Here is a 20,345-nt window from a genome sequence, read left to right as displayed (position 1 = left end):
ATGTTGAATAATAGTGGTGAGAGTGGACATCCTTGTTTCATTCCTGATCCTAGAGAAAATGCTTTCAGCTCTTCACTGTTGAAAATGATGTTTGCTGTCATATATGGCCTTTATTAAGTTAAGGTAAGTACCCTCTATGCCCACTTTCTGGAGATATTTTTTTTTTATCATAAATGGGTGTTAAATTTTGTCAAGCTTTTTCTGCATCTATTGAGATGATCATATGGTTTTTATTTTCAATTTGTTAATATGGTGTATCACATTGATTGATTTGCATATATTGAAGAATCCTTGCATCCCTGGGATAAATCCCACTTGATCATGGTGTATGATCTTTTGAATGTGTTGTTAGATTCGGTTTGCTAGTATTTTGTTGAGGATTTTGTGTCTATGTTCATCAGTAATATTGGTCTATAAATTTCTTTTTTTGTGATGTCTTTTTCTGGTTTTGGTATCAGGATAATTGTGGCCTTGTAGAATGATCTTGGGAGTGTTCCTTCTTCTGCAATTTTTTGGAAGAGTTTGAGAAGGGTGGGTGTTAGCTCTTCTCTAAATGTTTGATAGAATTCACCTGTGAAGCCATCTGGTCCTGGACTTTTGTTTGTTGGAAGATTTTTAACTGCAGGTTCAATTTCATTACTTGTGATCGGTCTGTTCATTTTTTCTATTTCTTCCTGGTTCAGTCTTGTGATGTTGTACCTATCTAGGAATTTGTCCATTTCTTCCAGGATGTCCATTTTATTGACATATAGTTGCTTGTAGTAGTCTCTTATGATCTTTTGTATTTCAGTGGTCAGTTGTAACTTCTCATTTTTCATTTCTAATTTTATTGATTTGAGTCCTCTCCCTTTTTTTCTTGATGAATCTGACTAAAGGTTTATCAATTTTGTTTATCTTCTCAAAGAACCAGCTTTTAGATTCTTTGATCTTTGCTATTGCTTTCTTCGTTTCTATTTCATTTATTTCTGCTCTGATCTTTACGATTTCTTTCTTTCTACTTTTTTGTTGTTGTTCTTCTTCTTTCTGTAGCTGCTTTAGGAGTAGGTTGTTTGAGATTTTTATTGTTTCTTGAGGTGGGATTGTATTGCTATAAACTTCCCTCTTAGAACTGCTTTTGCTGCATCCCATAGGTTGTGGGTCATCATGTTTTCATTGTCATTTGTTTTTAGGTATTTTTAATTTTCTCTTTGATTTCTTCAGTGATTTCTTGGATATTTAGTAGCACATTGTTTAGCCTCCATGTGTTTGTGGTTTTTTACAGTTTTTTTTTTTTGTAATTGATTTCTAATCTCATACCTTTGTGGTCAGAAAAGATGCTTGATATGATTTCAATTTCTGTAAATTTACTGAAGCTTGCTTTGTGGCCCAAGATGCGATCTATTCTGGGGAATGTTCCGTGTGCACTTGAGAAGAAAGTGTATTATTCTGTTTTCAGATGGAATGTCTTATAAATATCTATTAAGTCCATGTGGTCTAATGAGTCATTTAAAGCTTATATTTCCTTATTAATTTTCTGTCTGGATGATCTGTCCATTGGTGTAAGTGGGGTGTTAAAGTCCCCCACTATTATTGTGTTACTGTTGATTTCCCCTTTTGTGGCTGTTAGCATTTGCTTTATGTATTGTGGTGCTCCTTTATTGGGTGCAGCAATATTTACAATTGTTATATATTCTTCTTGGATTGATCCCTTGATCATTATGTAGTGTCCTTGTGTTTTGTAACAGTCTTTACTTTAAAGTCTATCTTTTTTTTGATATGAGTATTGCTACTCCAGTTTTTTGGTTTTTTTTTTAATTTCCATTTGCATGGAATATTTATTTCTATCCCCTCACTTTCAGTTTGTACGTGTCCCTAGGTCTGAAGTGGGTATCTTATAGACAGCATATATACGGGTCTTGTTTTTGTATTCATTTAGTCAGTCTATGTCTTTTGGTTGGAACATTTAATCCATTTACATTTAAGGTAATTATTAATATGTATGTTCCTAAAGATATTTTCTTAATTGTTTTGAGCTTGTTCTTATAGGTCTTTTTTCTTCCCTTCCTCTTTTGTTCTATTCTCCTGTGTTTTTTATCTAGGGTACTTCCTTTAACATTTGTTGTAAAGCTGGTTTGGTGGTGCTGAATTCTCTTAGATTTTGCTTGTCTGTAAAGCTTTTGATTTCTTGATCGAATCTGAATGAGATCCTTGCTGGATAGAGTACTCTTGGTTGTTGGTTTTCCCCTTTCATCACTTTAAATATATCATGCCACTCCCTTGTGACCTGCAGAGTTTTTGCTGAAAAATCAGCTGATAACTTTATGGGGATTCTCTTGTATTTTAGTTATTGCTTTTCCCTTTTTGCTTTTAATATTTTTTCTTTGTATTTAATTTTTGTTAGTTTGATTTATATCTATCTCGGTGTGTTCCTCCTTGGGTTTATCCTGTATGGGACTCTCTGCACTTCCTGGACTTCCTTCCCCATGTTAGAGAAGTTTTCAAGTATAATCTCTTCAAATATTTTCTCAGACCCTTTCTCTTTCTCTTTCTCTCTTTCTTCTTCTTCTGGGGCCCCTATACTTTGACTGTTGCTGCATTTAATGTTGTCCCAGAGGTCTCTGAGACTGTCCTCATTCTTTTTTTCATTCATTTTTCTTTATTCTGTTCTATGGCAGAGATTTCCACCATTCTGTCTTCCAGGTCACCTATCCCTTCTTCTGCCTCAGTTATTCTGATAGTGATTCCTTCTAGTGTATTTTTCATTTCAGTTATTGTCTTGTTCATCTCTGTTTGTTCCTTAGTTCTTCTAGGTCTTTGTTAAACTTTTCTTGCTTCTTCTTAATCCGTGCCTCCATTCTATTTCTGAGATCTTGGATCATTTTTACTATCATTACTCTGAATTATTTTTCAGATACATTGCTTATCTCCTCTTCATTTAGTTGTTCTTGTAGGTTTTTATCTTGCTCCTTCCTCTGCAATATATTTCTTTGTTGTCTCATTTTGTCCAGCTTACTGTGTTTGTGATCTCCTTTCCACCGACTGCAGCATCATATTTCTTCCTGCTTCTGGTGTCTGCCCCCTAGTGGGTGAGCTTGATCCAGAGGCTTGTACTGTTATCCCCTTGATAGAGAGTTTGATTTGTGTTGTGGTGATCAGAGTCTGCCCTAGATATTGAGCAGGGCCTCTCCTTTGCTCTGTGGTTGTCACCGCCCTGTCAGGGTCAGGGTCTGCTCCCTATTTATTGGGGTAGGGGCCCCCAGATCTGTTTCTTAGCTGTAATTCTGATCTGCGGTGTGAGGTAGGCAGGATTGGAGCACTCCCACTGGGAGAGAAGCCAATGAGTATTCCTCCTCTGGAGTTGTTCACCTGTGAATGTGCTCTATTGTGTCCCCTTTCACCCATTGTTCAGGCTCACAAAGTATTCTCTTATTGGCACTGCTCTCAGTCCCGCCTTAGCTGTGGGTATGCTGCCAATTGGCCCTGGTGAGCCTCAGGCATTGTTTTCTCTTTACCACCAGCACAGATTCACTGAAGTCAGTTCCCAGAACTGCAGTAGTCATGCACCTGGACCCACTGTGGGAGCTATGGAGGCAGCTTGGACGCTGGTGTGTCCCAACCCCCATGTATATGTGCACACAGAGCCCATAGCTGCTAAAGCCAGACCCGTCCCAGCTGCAAGAGCACTTGTTGTTCTTTCAGATGTTTTGCAGGTGCTAGATTTAGGAAGCCATCAGCAGAGGTGTAATTCTGCAATTTGTGCAGCCATGAGAAGAGATTTCAGCTCTTCTTCCTTAGTCACGCAGCCCCTGGGGCTCAGCTGCAGTTTTAGCCTCTCCTCTGGGCAGATTTCCTAGTGGGAGGAGCTATTTGCACCCTCCTGGACAGCAGGGCAGATCTTGGCACCCGCTTATGGATTTCTTACTAGGGAGTTATCCATGCCCTCCTGGGACTGCAGGGCAGGTCCCAGAATCCACTGGCAGATTTCTTAGTAGTGAGAGCTATCTGCATGCTCCCAGGACTGCAGGGTGGGTTCTGGCACCCATTGGCAGATTTCCTAATAGCAAGAGGTTTCTGTGCCCTCCCAGGACATCAGGGCAGGTCCCAGCACCCACTGGTGGATTTTCTAGTAGTGAAAATTTCCACATGCTCCCAGGACAGTGGGGCAGTTCACAGCACCCACTAGCAGATTTCCTAGTGGGGAGAGTTATCTGCACACTCCCGGGACAGCAGGGTGGGTTCTGGTACACACTGATGGGTTTCCTAGTTGCAGAAGCTCTCAGCCCCTTCCCAGGACAGCATAGGTGGATCCTGGGGCCCACTGGTGGAATTCCTAGTTGCTGCATCTGTCCACATCCTTCTGGGTCACCAGGGGCAGGTCCTGTGGTCTGCTGGCAGAATTCCTAGTGGGGAAAGTTGTCTGTGCCCTTCTGGGACAGCAGGGGCGGGGTCTGGTGTCTGCCCATGGGTCCAGAAGAGGATGCCAGTGCCCACCTCTGGAGCCCAAGGTGGTGGCAGTGACTGGCGACTGCCCCTGGAGCTCCTGTAGGTGGTGTCCTGTTGCCTGGGAGTGCTCACAGGGAAAGAAGTTCTTATGGTGGTCCCACCTCTCTCCTCGTGCACCTCCCAATAATGGTGCCTTACCTCTCTGGTGGGCCCAGGTTTCTTCCTAGTACAACTTCAGTTGCCATAGCCCAACCTCTTCAGGTTGTTTCTACACCTAACCCTGGTCCTCTCCCTGGGATTGAGCTTCAGAGTCTAAGCTTTAGCACACCCCCGCCCCCCAGCTGACAGAAGAGTATCTCAGGTTGGGGAGCACAAGGTGGTGGGCCTGACCCTCTGTGCAGGTTACTCTCCATTTTGCTTGCCACAAACCGATTGATGCTCTCCCTTCTTAGGCTCCAAAACTACCCCTCCATCCAGTCTAATCTCTCCTCTAGTTAGGAGACTTCCCAAGTTGCAGGAAGCTTTCCTCCTTCAGAGCTCCCTCCCTGGGGCACAGGCCCCATCCTGTTTCCTTATTTTTCTTTTTCCTTTTATTCTACCTCGTTACATGGAGGTTTTCTTGTCTTTTTGGACATCTGAGATCTTGGCAGTCAGTAGCTGTTCTGTGTGAATCATTCCACTTGTAGATGCATTTTCAGTGTTTCTGTGGAGGGAGGTGAACTCTGCTTCCTACTCCTCCACCATCTTGATCCTGACCCTTCACCTCTGGATCTTCTTGAAGGTCTTCATTTTGTAGCAGTGTTGGAGTAAAACAATGATTATCTATAAACGACATAAGAATTCAAATGGCATGGTTAAAGATCTGATTACAACGCAATTGAGAAGAAATTTGTTTTTTTCTGTGACATACAAAATTTTGTATATAGATAAGGACTAGATTTATGACTGATAACATTGTACCAAGACATATCAGATTTTTAGGGATTCCATATAAATTTTGGCATATCTATATTAATGACATTTACCCACAAAATGTAACCTAAGAAGTTTTTATCACCAATTATTTGACAATGTTTCCATGTAATTTAACACACCAGATAAACTTAATTGGTTTAATAGCTCTCTGTGGGGTGCTTTGGGAGCCTTTGGAAGCAGCCCAAAATTAGCTGGATGTCAAAAGAATTTTATTTAGAATTTGGCTTGGGGGAGTTTGTTAAAAGCACCAAAAGGTTTAAAACACATGGTCAAATAGAGTCATAGGTAAATGTGAGACAATATTTATTCATTCAACCAAAGTGACAATAGAAGATTTTAAAGGCAAAGACAGATCATTAGAAGGCAAAGAAAGTTACAATCTGTTATCAAAAGTAGTTCAACTTTCCAAGAAAACTTTGTTCTCTTACAGAGAGGGAAAAATAAAATACAGACCTGCAGCAGCCCACCCTCAATAACAAAGTTTATTTACCTAATTAAATTCAATCCAGTTACAGCCTGACTTTGTACAAAACTCTCTTCTCAGGGATCTCTTTTCACAAAATTTTCATAGCTTTCTGTATTTATATTAGTCTATCCCTTATTTTCTTTCCCATCCAGAAACAACCAGCTTTAGCACAAAATCACTTTCTTTTCCCGTAGCTAAATGCATTTCTATTCCCCATGCCTTATTTTTTTTCTGAAAACACACATCCTACTTTCTTTGCATACTGAAAATTTCTAGTAGCTTTAATTACATATTTCAACTGGAATTCTCAACACTTAAAAAACCTTAATCTCTAGCACAAACCAAGAATCAAGCAATTGTGAACATACCCCCACTTCTGATTGGCAAATGTAGGTATCCATCCCATAACCTCTAGAACTCACAGTAGAACTTCTTTCCTCAATGTGTCTGTACGTATAGTAAGTGAATCAGGCTGGGGCATTAGTTGAAGGTCGGCTTTCTAAAACACTCCTTCTTTCTCTGTTTGGGAGACACTCTTTCCCATTTTATAGCTGACTTTGTCAGGGATAAAATTACTAATGATATTGTGTGATGGGCCAATGTGCTGCTTGCGAGCTCACGTATTCTAGGAGTCACTGTAGAGTGGATTCAGGTCTCTAATGGGTCTCAGTTTCTCCCTCTGGCCATCTAAAACTGCTGTGGGTGCTCAAATCACTGAATGGCCAATTCTTATATATAATCCCTGGACAAGCAAGTCTTTTAATTAATGAGTGGTTTCCCCTATGGGACCACTGCATGATATGAGGACTCTGCCTCCACCACTCCATAAATTTCTCAGTTGCTTGGGGAAGCTGTAATGGAGGGGAGGAGTCTATTCCCTCTTCAGTGTAAAGCTCTCATGTAATATTTTTACTTTTATCCTGAAGAATTCTATTAAGGCAGCCGAACTGAGGAAAAATATCAGGTTAGCCTCCTACATAACTGCTCAGTCAAGATTGCTAAATGTCTTTCAACTGAGCAAATCTCAGTGTCTTTCAAACCACCTCCTTCAGTATCTTTTACTTGGGGCCACTCCGCAGTATCTTTCAACTGGGAGGCCAGATACCATTATATACCACCAACTAAAACTCAGGATCATCAACCAATAATCAGGAGATCCAAGAACCAGGAGAGACTAACCCAAAAGAGTTTGGACATGCCGAGGAGGGGGACAGGCACAAGTGGCCTCTGCTGGTACCAAGGATCTGTGTTTTTGCAGAGTTCAGGTGAAAGAAGTCAACTCTCCTTCCTTTCATGGTCACCAAAACTATTGCCTTAAAAAAGTGCAGGGCTTCCCTGTTGGCGCAGTGGTTGAGAGTCCGCCTGCTAATGCAGGGGACACGGGTTCGTGCCCCCGTCCGGGAGGATGCCACATGCTACGGAGCGGCTGGGCCCGTGAGCCATGGCCGCTGAGCCTGCGTGTCCAGAGCCTGAGCTCCGCAACGGGAGAGGCCACAACAGTGAGAGGCCCGTGCACCGCAAAAAAAAAAAAAAAAAAGTGCAGAAACTAAAAGTTGAGAATTATGTTTTATTCAGTGCCCTTACTTATAGCCCAGGGAAACAACTTTTCAGATAGCTCTGAGGAACTGACCCAGAGGTAAGGAATGAACAAGGATATACAGGAGTTTTTGCTCAAAAAAAAAAAAAAATGTAGTCAAATACCAAAAGTTTACTGCTAGTCAGAAAAACCAGACATCTCAAGTTAGTGATCCTACAGCTTTTCTATGTATGAGAAGATGTAGGAGTCTGGGCTTATTGAAGCCATTCCTTTGATATGCACCTTAACTATCTAGGACCAGTATCCTGTTTTCTCCATCCTGAATCCCCTCAGGGGGCACTGTCTGGGGCTGCTTCAGTGGCTGATGGCTTTTTGGCTGCAACAGCTTTTTCTGAAATGGCAGGTGACATTCTTTGTCCACAGACAAAAGCATAGAAGACCAAGGGTGTTACCCAGAGAGAAAATCTAGTTGAGTCCCCTCTGAGATACACCTGCTGGCTGGGTTATGGAAACGGAGCTGGAAATGAGAGCAGCTGCCTTCAGGCCTAAAAATCTACTGCAGGAATTCCCATCAGACTGTCATCCAGTATGTGCAACAGAGGATGCGGGGCTGTGTCTGGGTCAGTTCTCAATGACATCTTTGGTCCTGGACTCTGAGTCACCTCTTCCTGCAGGCTCATCTCTTCCATGGGCAGAGGTCAGGTATGAGGGGTTCCTGGAAAGAGAGGTGACATCAGAATAATACACAGGGTGTCAGTGACACTAACAGGAATGAGAGATGGGATTTGGAGGTCCCTCAGCTCTAAGGACCATGTTGCAGCATCTCAGCCCACCACACGTGTCCACTTTTCCTAGGCCTGAAGTACTATGTCCTGAAAACATGGGTGGAAAGAGATCTGAAGCGGCCTCTGTGACTGTACACAGTAAGAACCATGGGTGCTGGGGTGGAAATTCCAATCATAGAGATGAGGACTTGGGCTTCTCTACTCATAAGTTCAGGGAACCTCATTTCCTTTCCAAGACCCCTATCACTTTTGTTGACTTGGTTTTTTGGCGGTACTTCAAGAGGCACTGTGTGTTCCAAGGGTAAAGCACAATGACGAAAGGGCAGCCCAGATGACCAATTCAGGCACCACTGGGCTGGTTGTTGGGCCTGGGTCAGAACTATGTGATGGAACTTATTCTATTGGGTCCCACAGATGAGAAGTTTCCTGGGGAAACCACTCCCCACCCCAGACCCCAGGTTTGACCTGACCTACAAAAAACACTTCAGGTTTACCTGCATCCCTAATTTCTCTATATTCTGCCTAACTGAAGGTAAGTGCATGTTTCTGACATCAGGATTCATACTAAATATTATCCTGGCAAAGAAGACATACAGATGGCCAACAGGTACATGAAAGGGAGCTCAACAGCACTAATCAGGGCAATGCAAACGTAAACCTCAGTGAGATATCACCTCACACCTTTCAGAATGGTTGTTATCAAAAAACAAAGCAAAACAAACAAACCCAAGAGATAACAAGTATTGGGGAGGATGTGGAGAAAACAAGCCTTTGCATTCTTGTTGGGAACATAACAATGCAGCCAGTGTGGAAAACGGTACGGTAGTTCCTCAAAAAATTAAATATAGAATTACCAAATTGTCAAGCAATTCCACTTCTGGGTATATAAATGTAAAGGGAATGAAATCACTCTCTCAAAAAGATATCTGCACCTCCATGTTTGTTGCAGCATTATTTACAATAGCCAAGATATGGAAGCAAACTAGGTTTCCATCAAGGATAATGGACAAAATGTGGATATATATATAATGCCTTCTTTTGTGGCATATATAGTTAGGGTTAGGGTTAGGGGAAGTGAATAAAGGTGGTCCAAATGTATACTCTTCCAGTTATAAAATAATAAGTCATGAGGATGTAATGTACAGCATGGTGACAAAAGTTAACAATACTATATCTTGCATTTGAACACTGCTAAGAGAGTAGATCTTAAATGTTCTCACCACAAGAAAAAAATCTGTAACGATGTGACATGATGGATGTTAAGTAAATTTATTGTGATAATCTTTTTGCAATATATACATATATCAGATCATTCATTTGTACACATAAAACAAATAGAATGTTATATGTCAATTATATTTCAATAAAACTGGAGAAATATTATTCTGGGAAATTATGGCAAAAGGAAGAGAGAAAAAAGAAATGAGAGAGACAAGGGTTTTACCATGAAGAAGACAATAACGAATATTAACACTTTTTTTTTTTTTTTCCAGTACGCGGGCCTCTCACTGTTGTGGCCTCTCCCGTTGAGGAGCACAGGCTCCGGACGCGCAGGCTCAGCGGCCACGGCTCACAGGCCCAGCCGCTCCGCGGCATGTGGGATCTTCCTGGACTGGGGCACGAACCCACGTCCCTTGCATTGGCAGGCGGACTCTCAACCACTGCGCCACCAGGGAAGCCCAATATTAGCACTTTTGATTGGTTTAGCTGTATAAACTAAGACAGGCAACTGAGAAGGAGCAGAGAGAGTGTGGCTGTGTCACCCTGTGCTCACCCTCACCACTCAGACCATACCAGGTGTGCTTGGGTTGTGTGTGCAGGATTATATAACAGTAAAACATGGAAAGAAGGGTCACCTAACTTTCTCACTGGTAGGGAAAAACCACTTTCATTTCTGCTAAACTTTTTCCTAGCTCTGCAGTTCTCAAATTGTTGATCGCATGACTCCTTTATTTTCTTAAAATGTATTGAGGATCCCAAAGAGCTTTTGTGTATGTGTGTTATATCTACAACATTTTCAATATTAATTAAAGTGGGAGGATGTTAAAAACTCATTTATTAATTCAATTATGCATAACAACTCCTAACCCATTACAGGTGAATATAAATAATACATTTTTACCAAAAGTAGTTATGTTTTCCAAAATTAAAAAAAAAAACATAGCGTGAAGGGTCACATTTAAAAAAAATAATAGTTTTATTGGGATAAACTTTACATATCGCGCAATCCGTCCAATTCAAGCACACAGTTCAGTGCTTCTGAGTGTATTCACAGAAGTGCAGATATGTCACCACAATCTGAGAGCACTTTCATCACACCCAAGTGAAACTCTGTACCCACTGAGAGTAAGGCCCCATCTTCTCACAAACCTGCCAGGTCCTGAACCACTGATGCACTGTCTGTCCTTGTGGATTTCCCCATTTGCACTGACCTTCATGTGAAGTCTGTTAGTCAGTCTTTTCCAACATTTAGGATGTCTGACAACTCAGTGGTGGTGGTGGTGGGGTCCTTCTGAGCCTCTCACCTGAGGGAAACTACCAATTGCTCACTGCCTGGAAGTGGGCAGTTTCTTCTCCCTGGCCCAGAACCGGGTTCACCAGCCTAAAAATAGGGAAAAGGGCAGTGACATTTACATTTCCTGTGAAGGTTATTTGAAGAAGCGGATGAAAAGTGTCCACCTTGTGAGTGTTCAACAGAGATGTTTATGATTATCATCGTTACTAATCTCGTTCTACTGCACCTCATTAATAAAGACAATTGAAAGGCTGGGAGTTAAAATGTCTGTTGAGTACAATCCAGCTTACCTCCTTTTTTTTTTTTTTTTTTTTTACGGTACGCGGGCCTCTCACTGCTGTGGCGTCTCCCGTTGCGGAGCACAGGCTCCGGACGCGCAGGCTCAGCGGCCATGGCTCACGGGCCCAGCTGCTCCGCGGCATGTGGGGTCTTCCCGGACCGAGGCACGAACCCTTGTCCCCCGCATCGGCAGGCGGACTCTCAACCACTGCGCCACCAGGGAAGCCCCAGCTTACCTCATTTTTATGCAAAGACCATTTATACCCAGGATAGAAATGTAGCGAATGGAATCTTTCCAACAGATACCAAGATGGAGAACACCCTTCAAAGAATCCCAGCCTTGGTGGCCAGTGGTATATAAAAATGTTTGGGCATCACGTTGAATGGGGGAAAGAGAGGCATGGAGAATTCTTTGGGGTTGAGGAAGGTTCTCACTCGCTTTGTGTCTTGAAATTTTAAAAGAATCTCCCTGTGATGCAGCCCAGTGTGGGAGTCATCCCTGAAAGTGACAGACGCTTAAACACCAAATATAGCTTCTGAATTCTGTGAGGGAAATGGGTTGAAATTTGTGAACAGTGCTAAATATGAGGAGAAAGACAGAATTTTATTTCTGTGCTTAATGGCATTGCCTCAGTCAGAACCTGTGTTGAACTTAGCTAAGCTTGAGGAAACAGGGATTATCAAAATATACTTGGAAAGGGGCCAATGGGATTATGGTTTGGTTCCCAAAGCCCCTGGAAAATGGCTGGGGCTAATTGCCATCTGGGAATCATCCTCTTTGGGAAGAACCTAGAAGAAAATACAGGATTCCTGGTAGCAGCTGTCATGATGAGGACAGGGTTATTTGCAACTGACCCATGTTTACTTTTTCCCTGGCTCCAAGTTTCCAAAGAGCCCACAGCGCCACCTCAGTGGCTCTTAGACTTGGAAATGTCCAAATTCCCAGAGCTGGGTACCTCACTCTCCACTCACATTCTCAGATGTAGTGTTTTTAAGCCAATTTGCTGAGCTGAGCCCATCTTTCTGGGAAGTAAGGAGCTCAAAGATAACATTGTCTTCTCTTAGTTACTCCCTGTAAATTTCTAGACTCCAACCAGAGAAAAAAATTTAATCTCAAGCCTGCCGAATAGGGAAGAAAACAAACATATTTTACACTGTTTGGGTCATTCACAGGGTCACTTAATGTATACTCAGCTGCCTGCTCCTCAGCCCCCACCCTTACTTCTCATTGTGATTATTACCTGACCACCATCAGAGAAGCCATGACTTAAGCCTGGAGGACCAACACATCCCCAGTTGCATTTCTCTTGCTCCTTGAATCAGTTCATGATCTGCTACGTTACCTACATAGCACTTAAATGGCAACTTGACACAGGGACTTTTTCTTTTAACCTCTTTATTGGAGTATAACTGCTTTACAATGCTGTGTTAGTGTCTGCTTTATAACAAAGTGAATCAGCTATACGTATACATACATCCCCATATCTCCTCCTTAGGACTTCTTTATATTGGGGCTTTGGGGGGAAAGAAACCACTGTTTTTAGAAAGTTTTTAAAATTCTGGGACATTTTGATTACTTTGATCTGGCTGAAGATCCCCCAACAATAATGCTTTTGGTATTATTATTCTCATTCAGGAAGAGATTAAACCCTTCCTGTCTCACACCCAGAGCTACAACTGTCCATATTAGTAAAACTCAATGTTTGTGGAGTGAATCAGGAATGATTCCTTGACTCTCTTGCCGCCCCACCCCCCATTCTTTCTCTTTCTTGAATGAATATCTGATTCAGTCAACTCATCTGAAGAAAGACAAAGATCCAATCAGGATTAACCTGATGGACAGTAGAATCTAATTATTTATAACTTTCTGATTGGAAGATAGTAGTTGAAAAGGGGGATGATGTGATTAGAAAGTTCTACAAAAGCCTCAGGTACCTAAGAGGAGATGCAGAATTTTCTTGCTCTGGTGTCACTGCCTGGGATCTCCAACAGAACTGAGGTCTGAATATCCTGCCAATCACATCAGAGCTGGTAAGTTAACAATCTCAGTTAAGGACACCCAAATCTCATCTACGGTAATCTGGTCTTGAATGATGGCATGCAGCTAGGGATGGCAGAGAGATTTTCCTTTTTCTTCCTTTTCAATGAATGGATTAAAGGTTTTTGTTTTGCCTGTAAGTGTAGCTTTGCCTTAATACCAAACATTTTGATCTGCACTTTGATGTATATCATTTTAAAATATCTTAACCAACAAGATTTACTTTTGAATGACAAACATCTATCTATTTGGAATTTTATTTCTTGACATTTAAAATATTTAGTTTGTGCACAAATGACGCTCATTTTAAGGGTATCTCCTTAATCTTTCCCAGCCAGGTTAACTGTGGGAACTGAAGATGGAGGCTGTGTTGGTCCACATAGCTCTCCTATTCCCATAGTCTTAGGACATTAAGTGATGGTGAGAGTTTGCCCCCAAAAAGGTTGGGGTCAGCTTTCAGGCTCATGATTCCCACCTCCCAGCAAGACATAATTAAGCAAAGAAATGGATGGAAATGGATAGGCTAGTGGTTGATATTTCCATCTCCATGGTACTTGTGAGACTCTTCTTATGGTTCCAGAAGGGGCAGAGCTATGACTTCGTGTCAACAGAGCCCAGGGTGGAATTCGGATAAACAGAGGCTCTTCCACTGCTGCTGGAGCAGTGACCTTGGCCCTGAACTGGTTCCTCTGAAGGGTAAGGAGACACATGAAGGTCTGCTCATGTTTGGCTTGAGAAGGATGACTTATTCCCTGCAAATATTCACAGGATTCCTTTTGGAGCAGAGTCAGCATGAGTGTCTGGAACCCACTCAGACTCCTGGACCTAGCAGCAATAGATCTGCTGAGGGATGAGACCTCAGTCATCTCCATTTTGGAGTATCTGCCCACCGAGCTCTTCCCACCACTGTTCATTTTGGCCTTCTATGGGAGACACAGTGAGGCCCTGAAGGCCATGGTGCAAGCCTGGCCCTTTGTCCGCCTGCCTCTGGGGGGTCTGATGCAGACGCCTCACCGGGGGACCTTACGAGCAGTGTTGGATGGTGTTGATGTCCTAGTTGCCCAGCAGGGTCGCCCCAGGTGAGTCTGATCCAGGCATCCTGGTAGAGCCCTAGACATCCTTGAGAGGCAGCTGGTGTCACAAGAGCGGATGGCCCAGAGGCTTCTGATGCCAGGTGAAGAGGCTCAGAGGCCTTGGCCATCGCTGACTTCCAGAAATGTAGGAGTGCCTAAGATGAAAGGGCACCTGAAGGAACACGTCCCCACATCTTTCTAGTGATGCTTAAGGTACTAGAAGTGGAGAACCAGGAAGGATGGAAGGGGAAACAAGATGGAGGAAGGTGAGGCGGAGAGGGAAGAAGAGGGCAAGGCAGCAGGTGATGTCAGGGATGAGAAGTAAAAGCCCAGGTGGGAAATGAGTGCTGCCTAAATGCTGAGACTGTGGTTTCATTATGTGTGGCTCTTAAACCATCGCTACCAATCTTCTGTTTCCCCACAGGAGGTGCAAGCTGCAGGTTCTGGATTTAAGGAATACTGGGCAGCATTTCTGGAGGATGTGGTCTGGATCCAATTACCATGTGCACTCAAGCTCAATGATGGCACCAGTGGCTGAGGACAGGTCAAGAACAAAGCAGCCGTTAGCTCTGTTGGAGGTGTTTGTAGAACTTCACCTCAAGGAAAGTAACCTGGATGAATTCCTCATCTACCTTATCCGGTGGGTGGAGCAGAGAAAAGGTTCCATACACCTGTGCTGTAAGAAGCTGAGGATCATTACAATGCCCACAGAAAACATCAAGGAAGTCCTGAGCAGGGTGCAGCTGGACTGTATCCAGGAGGTGCAAGTGAATTGCACCTGGCATCTGTCCACCCTGGCCGTGTTTGCTCCTCTCCTGGGCCAGATGAGTAACGTGCAGAGACTCCTTCTCTCCCCCATTCTTGTGTCTGCCTTTGAGGAGCTGGAACAGCAGCATGTTGTCCAAATTACCTCTCAGTTCCTCAGGCTGCACCACCTCCGGGATCTCCATATGGAATCTCCCTCCTTCCTTGAAGGCTGCCTGGACCAAATGCTCAGGTAAGTCTGGCCACACTGGCTGAATAACAATAAACACAATAGAATGTGAATGCATTGTCTCCTTTGCTGCTATATTATTTTTCTTTTTTTTGCGATATGCGGGCCTCTCACTGTTGTGGCCTCTCGCGTTGCGCAGCACAGGCTCCGGACGTGCAGGCTCAGCGGCCATGGCTCACGGGTCCAGCCGCTCTGCGGCATGTGGGATATTCCCGGACCGGGGCACGAACCCACGTCCCCTGCATCGGCAGGCGGACTCTCAACCACTGCGCCACCAGGGAAGCCCCAGCTGCTCTATCTTGAAGTGTGGTATAACATAACCACACAAATCAAGGTAGAGGGCTAAACTGGCAGAGAGGCTCTGGAAAAGGACACCATGGTACAGATTAGACCATTCAGATCTATCAATGGAGATTTTGTGATTTCTGCCTTAAGAAGAGATATCTGTCTTTAATCAGATGACCTAGTAAAATATGTAAGCTGACCTGAACATTTTTAAAGAGAAGCTCTGTGCTCACCCGTTTAGTGACCACAGTGAACCTGTCTCAAATTCATTTCAGCAAAAGTTGTGTTGTGCTCCAGATAAGGTAATTAACATATGGGAAATGCATGATTCTGGAGAGGATGGTTAAGGAGCTGGAGCCAAAAGGATTATAAAAAGGGGTAGGCGGGCTTCCCTGGTGGCGCAGTGGTTGAGAGTCTTCCTGCCGATGCAGGGGACACGGGTTCGTGCCCCGGTCCAGGAAGATCCCACATGCCGTGGAGCGGCTGGGCCTGTGAGCCATGGCCGCTGAGCCTGTGCGTCCGGAGCCTGTGCTCCGCAACGCGAGAGGCCACAACAGTGAGAGGCCCGCGTTCCGCAAAAAAAAAAAAAAAAAAGGGGGGGTAGGTGATTTGCAGGTGATGCAGGGGTGTAAGTGAGCCCCTGTAGACTGGAAAATCACAGTTGATGATTTGGGAACTTGTACAGGTTAGTTTTCTATGCTTATCACCCAGGACTGTCACTTGGCCTGAGATATAGGTGCTAGGGGCCTGAGCATGGACTGAAGGAACCTGAGTTGAAAGCATTTTTTTTCGTGTCTCCCAATATTAAAATTCAGTGATGCCACTTGGTTGAAACTCCGTGTAAGACTCTCCTCTGAGCATGTTTTAGTCCATGCCATAATCTTCATTCATCCTCATAAGGAAGTAGAGTAAATTTTATTCTGCTTGACAGATGAGGAAAGAGAGCTTTCAGGATTCTGTGAACTTGACCCAGTCACACAAGGAAGATGAAAGGACTCAGGCTAAAATAAGATTGGGTATTCTGGGTATTGACCTTTATCTGATGGTCAGAACAACCTTGACCTTGAGCTTTTCTCTCACCTGGAGTTCACCTGCCACTCCAGTTTTCAAGACCTAATTCATTGGTTTCTCTCCAGCTGCCTGAAGACCCCCTTGGACAACCTCTCAATAACCAACTGCCTGTTTACAGAATCAGACGTGACACATCTGTCCCAGTGCCCGAACATCAGTCAGCTAAAAGGCCTGGATCTGAGTGGCGTCACTCTGACCGACTTTAGTCCTGAGCTCCTCCCGGTTCTGCTGGAGAAGGTTACAGCCACCCTCCAGGAACTGGACTTAGATCTGTGTGGGATCATGGACCCCCAACTTGAGGCCATCCTGCCTGCCCTGAGCCACTGCTCCCAGCTCAGGACCTTCAGCATGTGTGGGAACCTCCTCTCCATGGCCATCATGGAGAAGCTGCTGCGACACACCTCCAGGCTGCTCAGTTTAAGTCAAGAGCTGTATCCTGCCCCTCGGGAGAGTTACAGCCCTCAGGGAGATTTCCACCCAGAGAGACTTCTCCAGCTTCAGGTTGGGCTGTTGAAGATTCTTAGAGACTTAGGACGTCCCAGGACCATCTGGATTAGCTCCAGCCCCTGTCCTTACTGTGGAGAAAACACATTCTATCATCCCGAGCCTGTTGTATACAGCTACAATACCCTGCCTAGTTGGTATTCTGCCTAGTTCTCTATCAAAAACTTTCTTCTGAGCACCTGGACTCTGAAATCTAGGCAAAGGTGCATCCTGAAGGGAAAACTGACCCATGGTTTCCAACATCTGATCAATGTGAATGGGGAAAGGAAAGGTGATCCAGCGAGGGTGCAGGATTGCAGGGGGAAATCTTGACTCAGGTAGTTGATGGGACATTCAGGAATATGTGTTTATAGAGTCTGAAATATTGATCTAAATTTCTGGAAGGAAGTTCAGGCTTGAGATACACATGTTGGAGTTATCCCTGGGTGGATGGCTGTAAATAAATGGTCAGAAATAAAGAGACCCCAGTGTAAACCGACTGTTGCCCCCCATGATGTATTATTCTGTTTTTGCAGTTTATACCTCAGTCATCTTCAGTTACTGGTTAAAAAAAAAAAAAAGGCACTGAGTTGTCTATAATCTGAAACCTTACCCTTCCCGCAAATTCTTTATTCTATCTGGGGCATCTCTTACCGCATTGCTTATTTCTGTGGCTGTTCAGTGGGTTAATACACACAACGACGGGAACATACTCAGTGGCCAATGAGCCAATAGCATGAAGAGTTCTTGGCAGGGTCCTCACTGCTGGCTCAGGCCATGATCCTGGACATGAGCAGTCCTCACAGTTCTCCTGGTGGGTTCTTTAGTCTGAGTTTCTGGTCTTTGTATGTGCTGGGAAAAAGCTTCACTACACAAGGCAATGCCCATGGTTCTGGAAGGTGTATCTATACAGCTAAGCTGAGCCTCTGGTCCTCACCAACCCATGCCTGTCATGGGTGCGTAGTGGTCCTTCGTGAATTAATCTAGTTGTGGTCAGTATAGACATCCAAATTCCTTTTAGCAAAATTTTAAAACCATGTAGGCATGTAACATGTTTTTAGTATTTTTATAGTGTGTTAAAAATTATACCATTTGGGCTTCCCTGGTGGCGCAGTGGTTGAGAATCTGCCTGCTAATGCAGGGGACACGGGTTCGAGCCCTGGTCTGGGAGGATCCCACATGCCGCGGAGCAACTAGGCCCGTGAGCCACAACTACTGAGCCTGCGCGTCTGGAGCCTGTGCTCTGCAGCAAGAGAGGCCACGATAGTGAGAGGCCCACACACCGCGATGAAGAGTGGCCCCCGCTTGCCACAACTAGAGAAAGCCCTCGCACAGAAACGAAGACCCAACACAGCAAAAATAAATAAATTAATAAACTCCTACCCCCAACATCTTCTAAAAAAAAAAAATTATACCATTTGGGGGGGCTAGTTCATGTCAATTAGAGATTGACTATATTCCCTTAATACCTCCTGACTCTCCCTGTTATGGAAAACTGGCATAGAATGTTTTGACATCAGCATATCGGGATATATATCAAATACCTGTTATGTACCTCATACAACTCATAGTCTGCTGTCTCCATCATCAGTTTCATGTCCTTGGATTCAACCAACTTCAGATGGTTTAGTGCTATATTTACTATTGAAAAATACCTTTAGGTAAGTGGGCCCAAGCAGTTCAAACCCATGTTTCCAGTGTCAGCTGTATATATAGTTATGTATTAGAGGGGCGTTATTATGGGAATGGGCTTACGTGGTTCCAGAGGCTGAGAAGTTCCACAGTCTGCTGTCTGTAAGCTAGACAACCAGCAAAGCTGATGGTATAACTCAGACCAAAGTTTAAGGCTGAAAAATGGTGGAACTGACAGTGTTATTCCAAGTCTGAGGCTGAAGGCCTGAGAACCAGAGGACCCCTGGTGTAAGTTCAGAGTATGAAGGCTCTAGAGCCACAAGCTTCAATGTTCATGGGCAAGAAGAGAGAGAAGGTGAGAATTGGATTTCTTGTTCCATTCAGGCCCCCAAAGGATAGGATTATGCCCACCTACACTGGTGAAGGCAGATCTCTTCCCTCAGTCTATGGATTAAAATGCTAATCTCTTCCAGAAACACCCTCCCAGACACACCCAGAATTATTGTTTTACCAGATATCTGGGCATTCCTTCAACAAAGTGACTCAAAATTAACCACCACAGTCGCCCTAAACAAAAGGCACCCATATGAAGACTCCTCGTTACAAAATCAAAGACTGGTGTTATTGGCTCGGGGGAGGAATAGGATATAAGGGTGGGAGGACTTTAGGCAAGGGCCTCATTTTCCCTGTAACATGAAGATAATGGCGCACACTCAAGTTACAGGATTTCAGCACGAATCAAAGAGACAATGTTAGTTGGTGGCCTGGCACAGGACCTGACATGCAGTAAGAGCTCAGCAATAGGGTCTTTCCCTTGTTTTTTCCTCCTGGTGGACACACCCACTATCTTCATCCTCTAGTTTACCCTCTATTCCTGACAACCTCAAGGAGAGCAGAATCCAGGGTGTGAAGTGGGACTCAGCTTATACCTGTGGCACCAAAGAATCCTGATTCACCCAGGGTGCTTTAGCAGCCAGTGCAGAGAGGGGCACAGAGAAGAGATTGGATTCATCTCTAGTGATTATTAGGTAGACATTCTGAGCCTCAGAACTTTTAGGCACCTACTGGTAGACCAGACCAGAGGATATAAATTAGTTTTGCAAGCAGAACTATATAATTCAGTATTAAAAAAAATCTTGAAACTGCTATGTGGCATTTTGGGGGGCTCTGAAGAGCTTGGGTCCTTTATGTCCTCCATGCAGAAAGAATTCAGTGAGAGGCAAAGTGATAGATAAGAAGTGATTTATTAAAATAGGATGCTTGTGAGGCATACAAGTGGGTGGGCAACAGGGTGCTGCCCTGGAGAACTTAGTGGGCTACAGTTTAATAATCAAAGGAAAAGTGGGGAGGAAGAAAAGACCACCTTCTTCTTCATTCTTAAGTAGATGTCATGCTTCCATCATCAGCTCCTCCTCCAAGTTGGACAGGGGAGTTTTCTTGTCCCTACATGGTCAAGCCTGGACTGTCATGGCACTATGGAAAAATTATTTTAGGTCTCAGTACAATGAGGGTCTTTCACTTTGAAATGCCACCTTTCCATAAATTATTGTTTTTCATGTGGGTAGAGAGCATGTCCTAGGGGCCATTAACATTCTGAGCTCATTGGGAAGGATGTGGGTCTCATGCCACCATTTTTTTATTGTTTGGGGGCATGTCTCATGTTTCTGTTGCATGGTTTTGTTGCTAAGCATGCCTGCTTGGTTTTGTGGTCAAACCTGTTTTCTTAAGTGATCATTAACTTACAGGGGTTCCCATATATTTTTTTTACTTAATCCCCTAGTGGGATTAAC

General features: G+C 43.8%; 1 protein-coding gene across 1 annotated transcript; it reads left to right on the top strand.

Annotated features, from left to right (window-relative positions):
- Window positions 1–13,583: 13,583 nt before the first annotated feature.
- LOC111187068 (melanoma antigen preferentially expressed in tumors-like) lies at window positions 13,584–17,094 on the top strand. Its single transcript, XM_022598355.2, has 3 exons — window positions 13,584–14,096; window positions 14,515–15,087; window positions 16,506–17,094. The coding sequence occupies exons 1-3, from the start codon at window positions 13,810–13,812 to the stop codon at window positions 17,092–17,094; spliced, it is 1,449 nt and encodes a 482-aa protein (XP_022454063.2). The 5' UTR covers window positions 13,584–13,809.
- Window positions 17,095–20,345: the final 3,251 nt, after the last annotated feature.

This window comes from Delphinapterus leucas, chromosome 1 (genome assembly GCF_059928025.1).
Source record: "Delphinapterus leucas isolate spDelLeu-1000000601 "Yukka" chromosome 1, BTC_Dleu_Yukka2, whole genome shotgun sequence".
NCBI lineage: Eukaryota > Metazoa > Chordata > Mammalia > Artiodactyla > Monodontidae > Delphinapterus > Delphinapterus leucas.
This window is presented reverse-complemented; position numbering and strand designations above follow the sequence as displayed.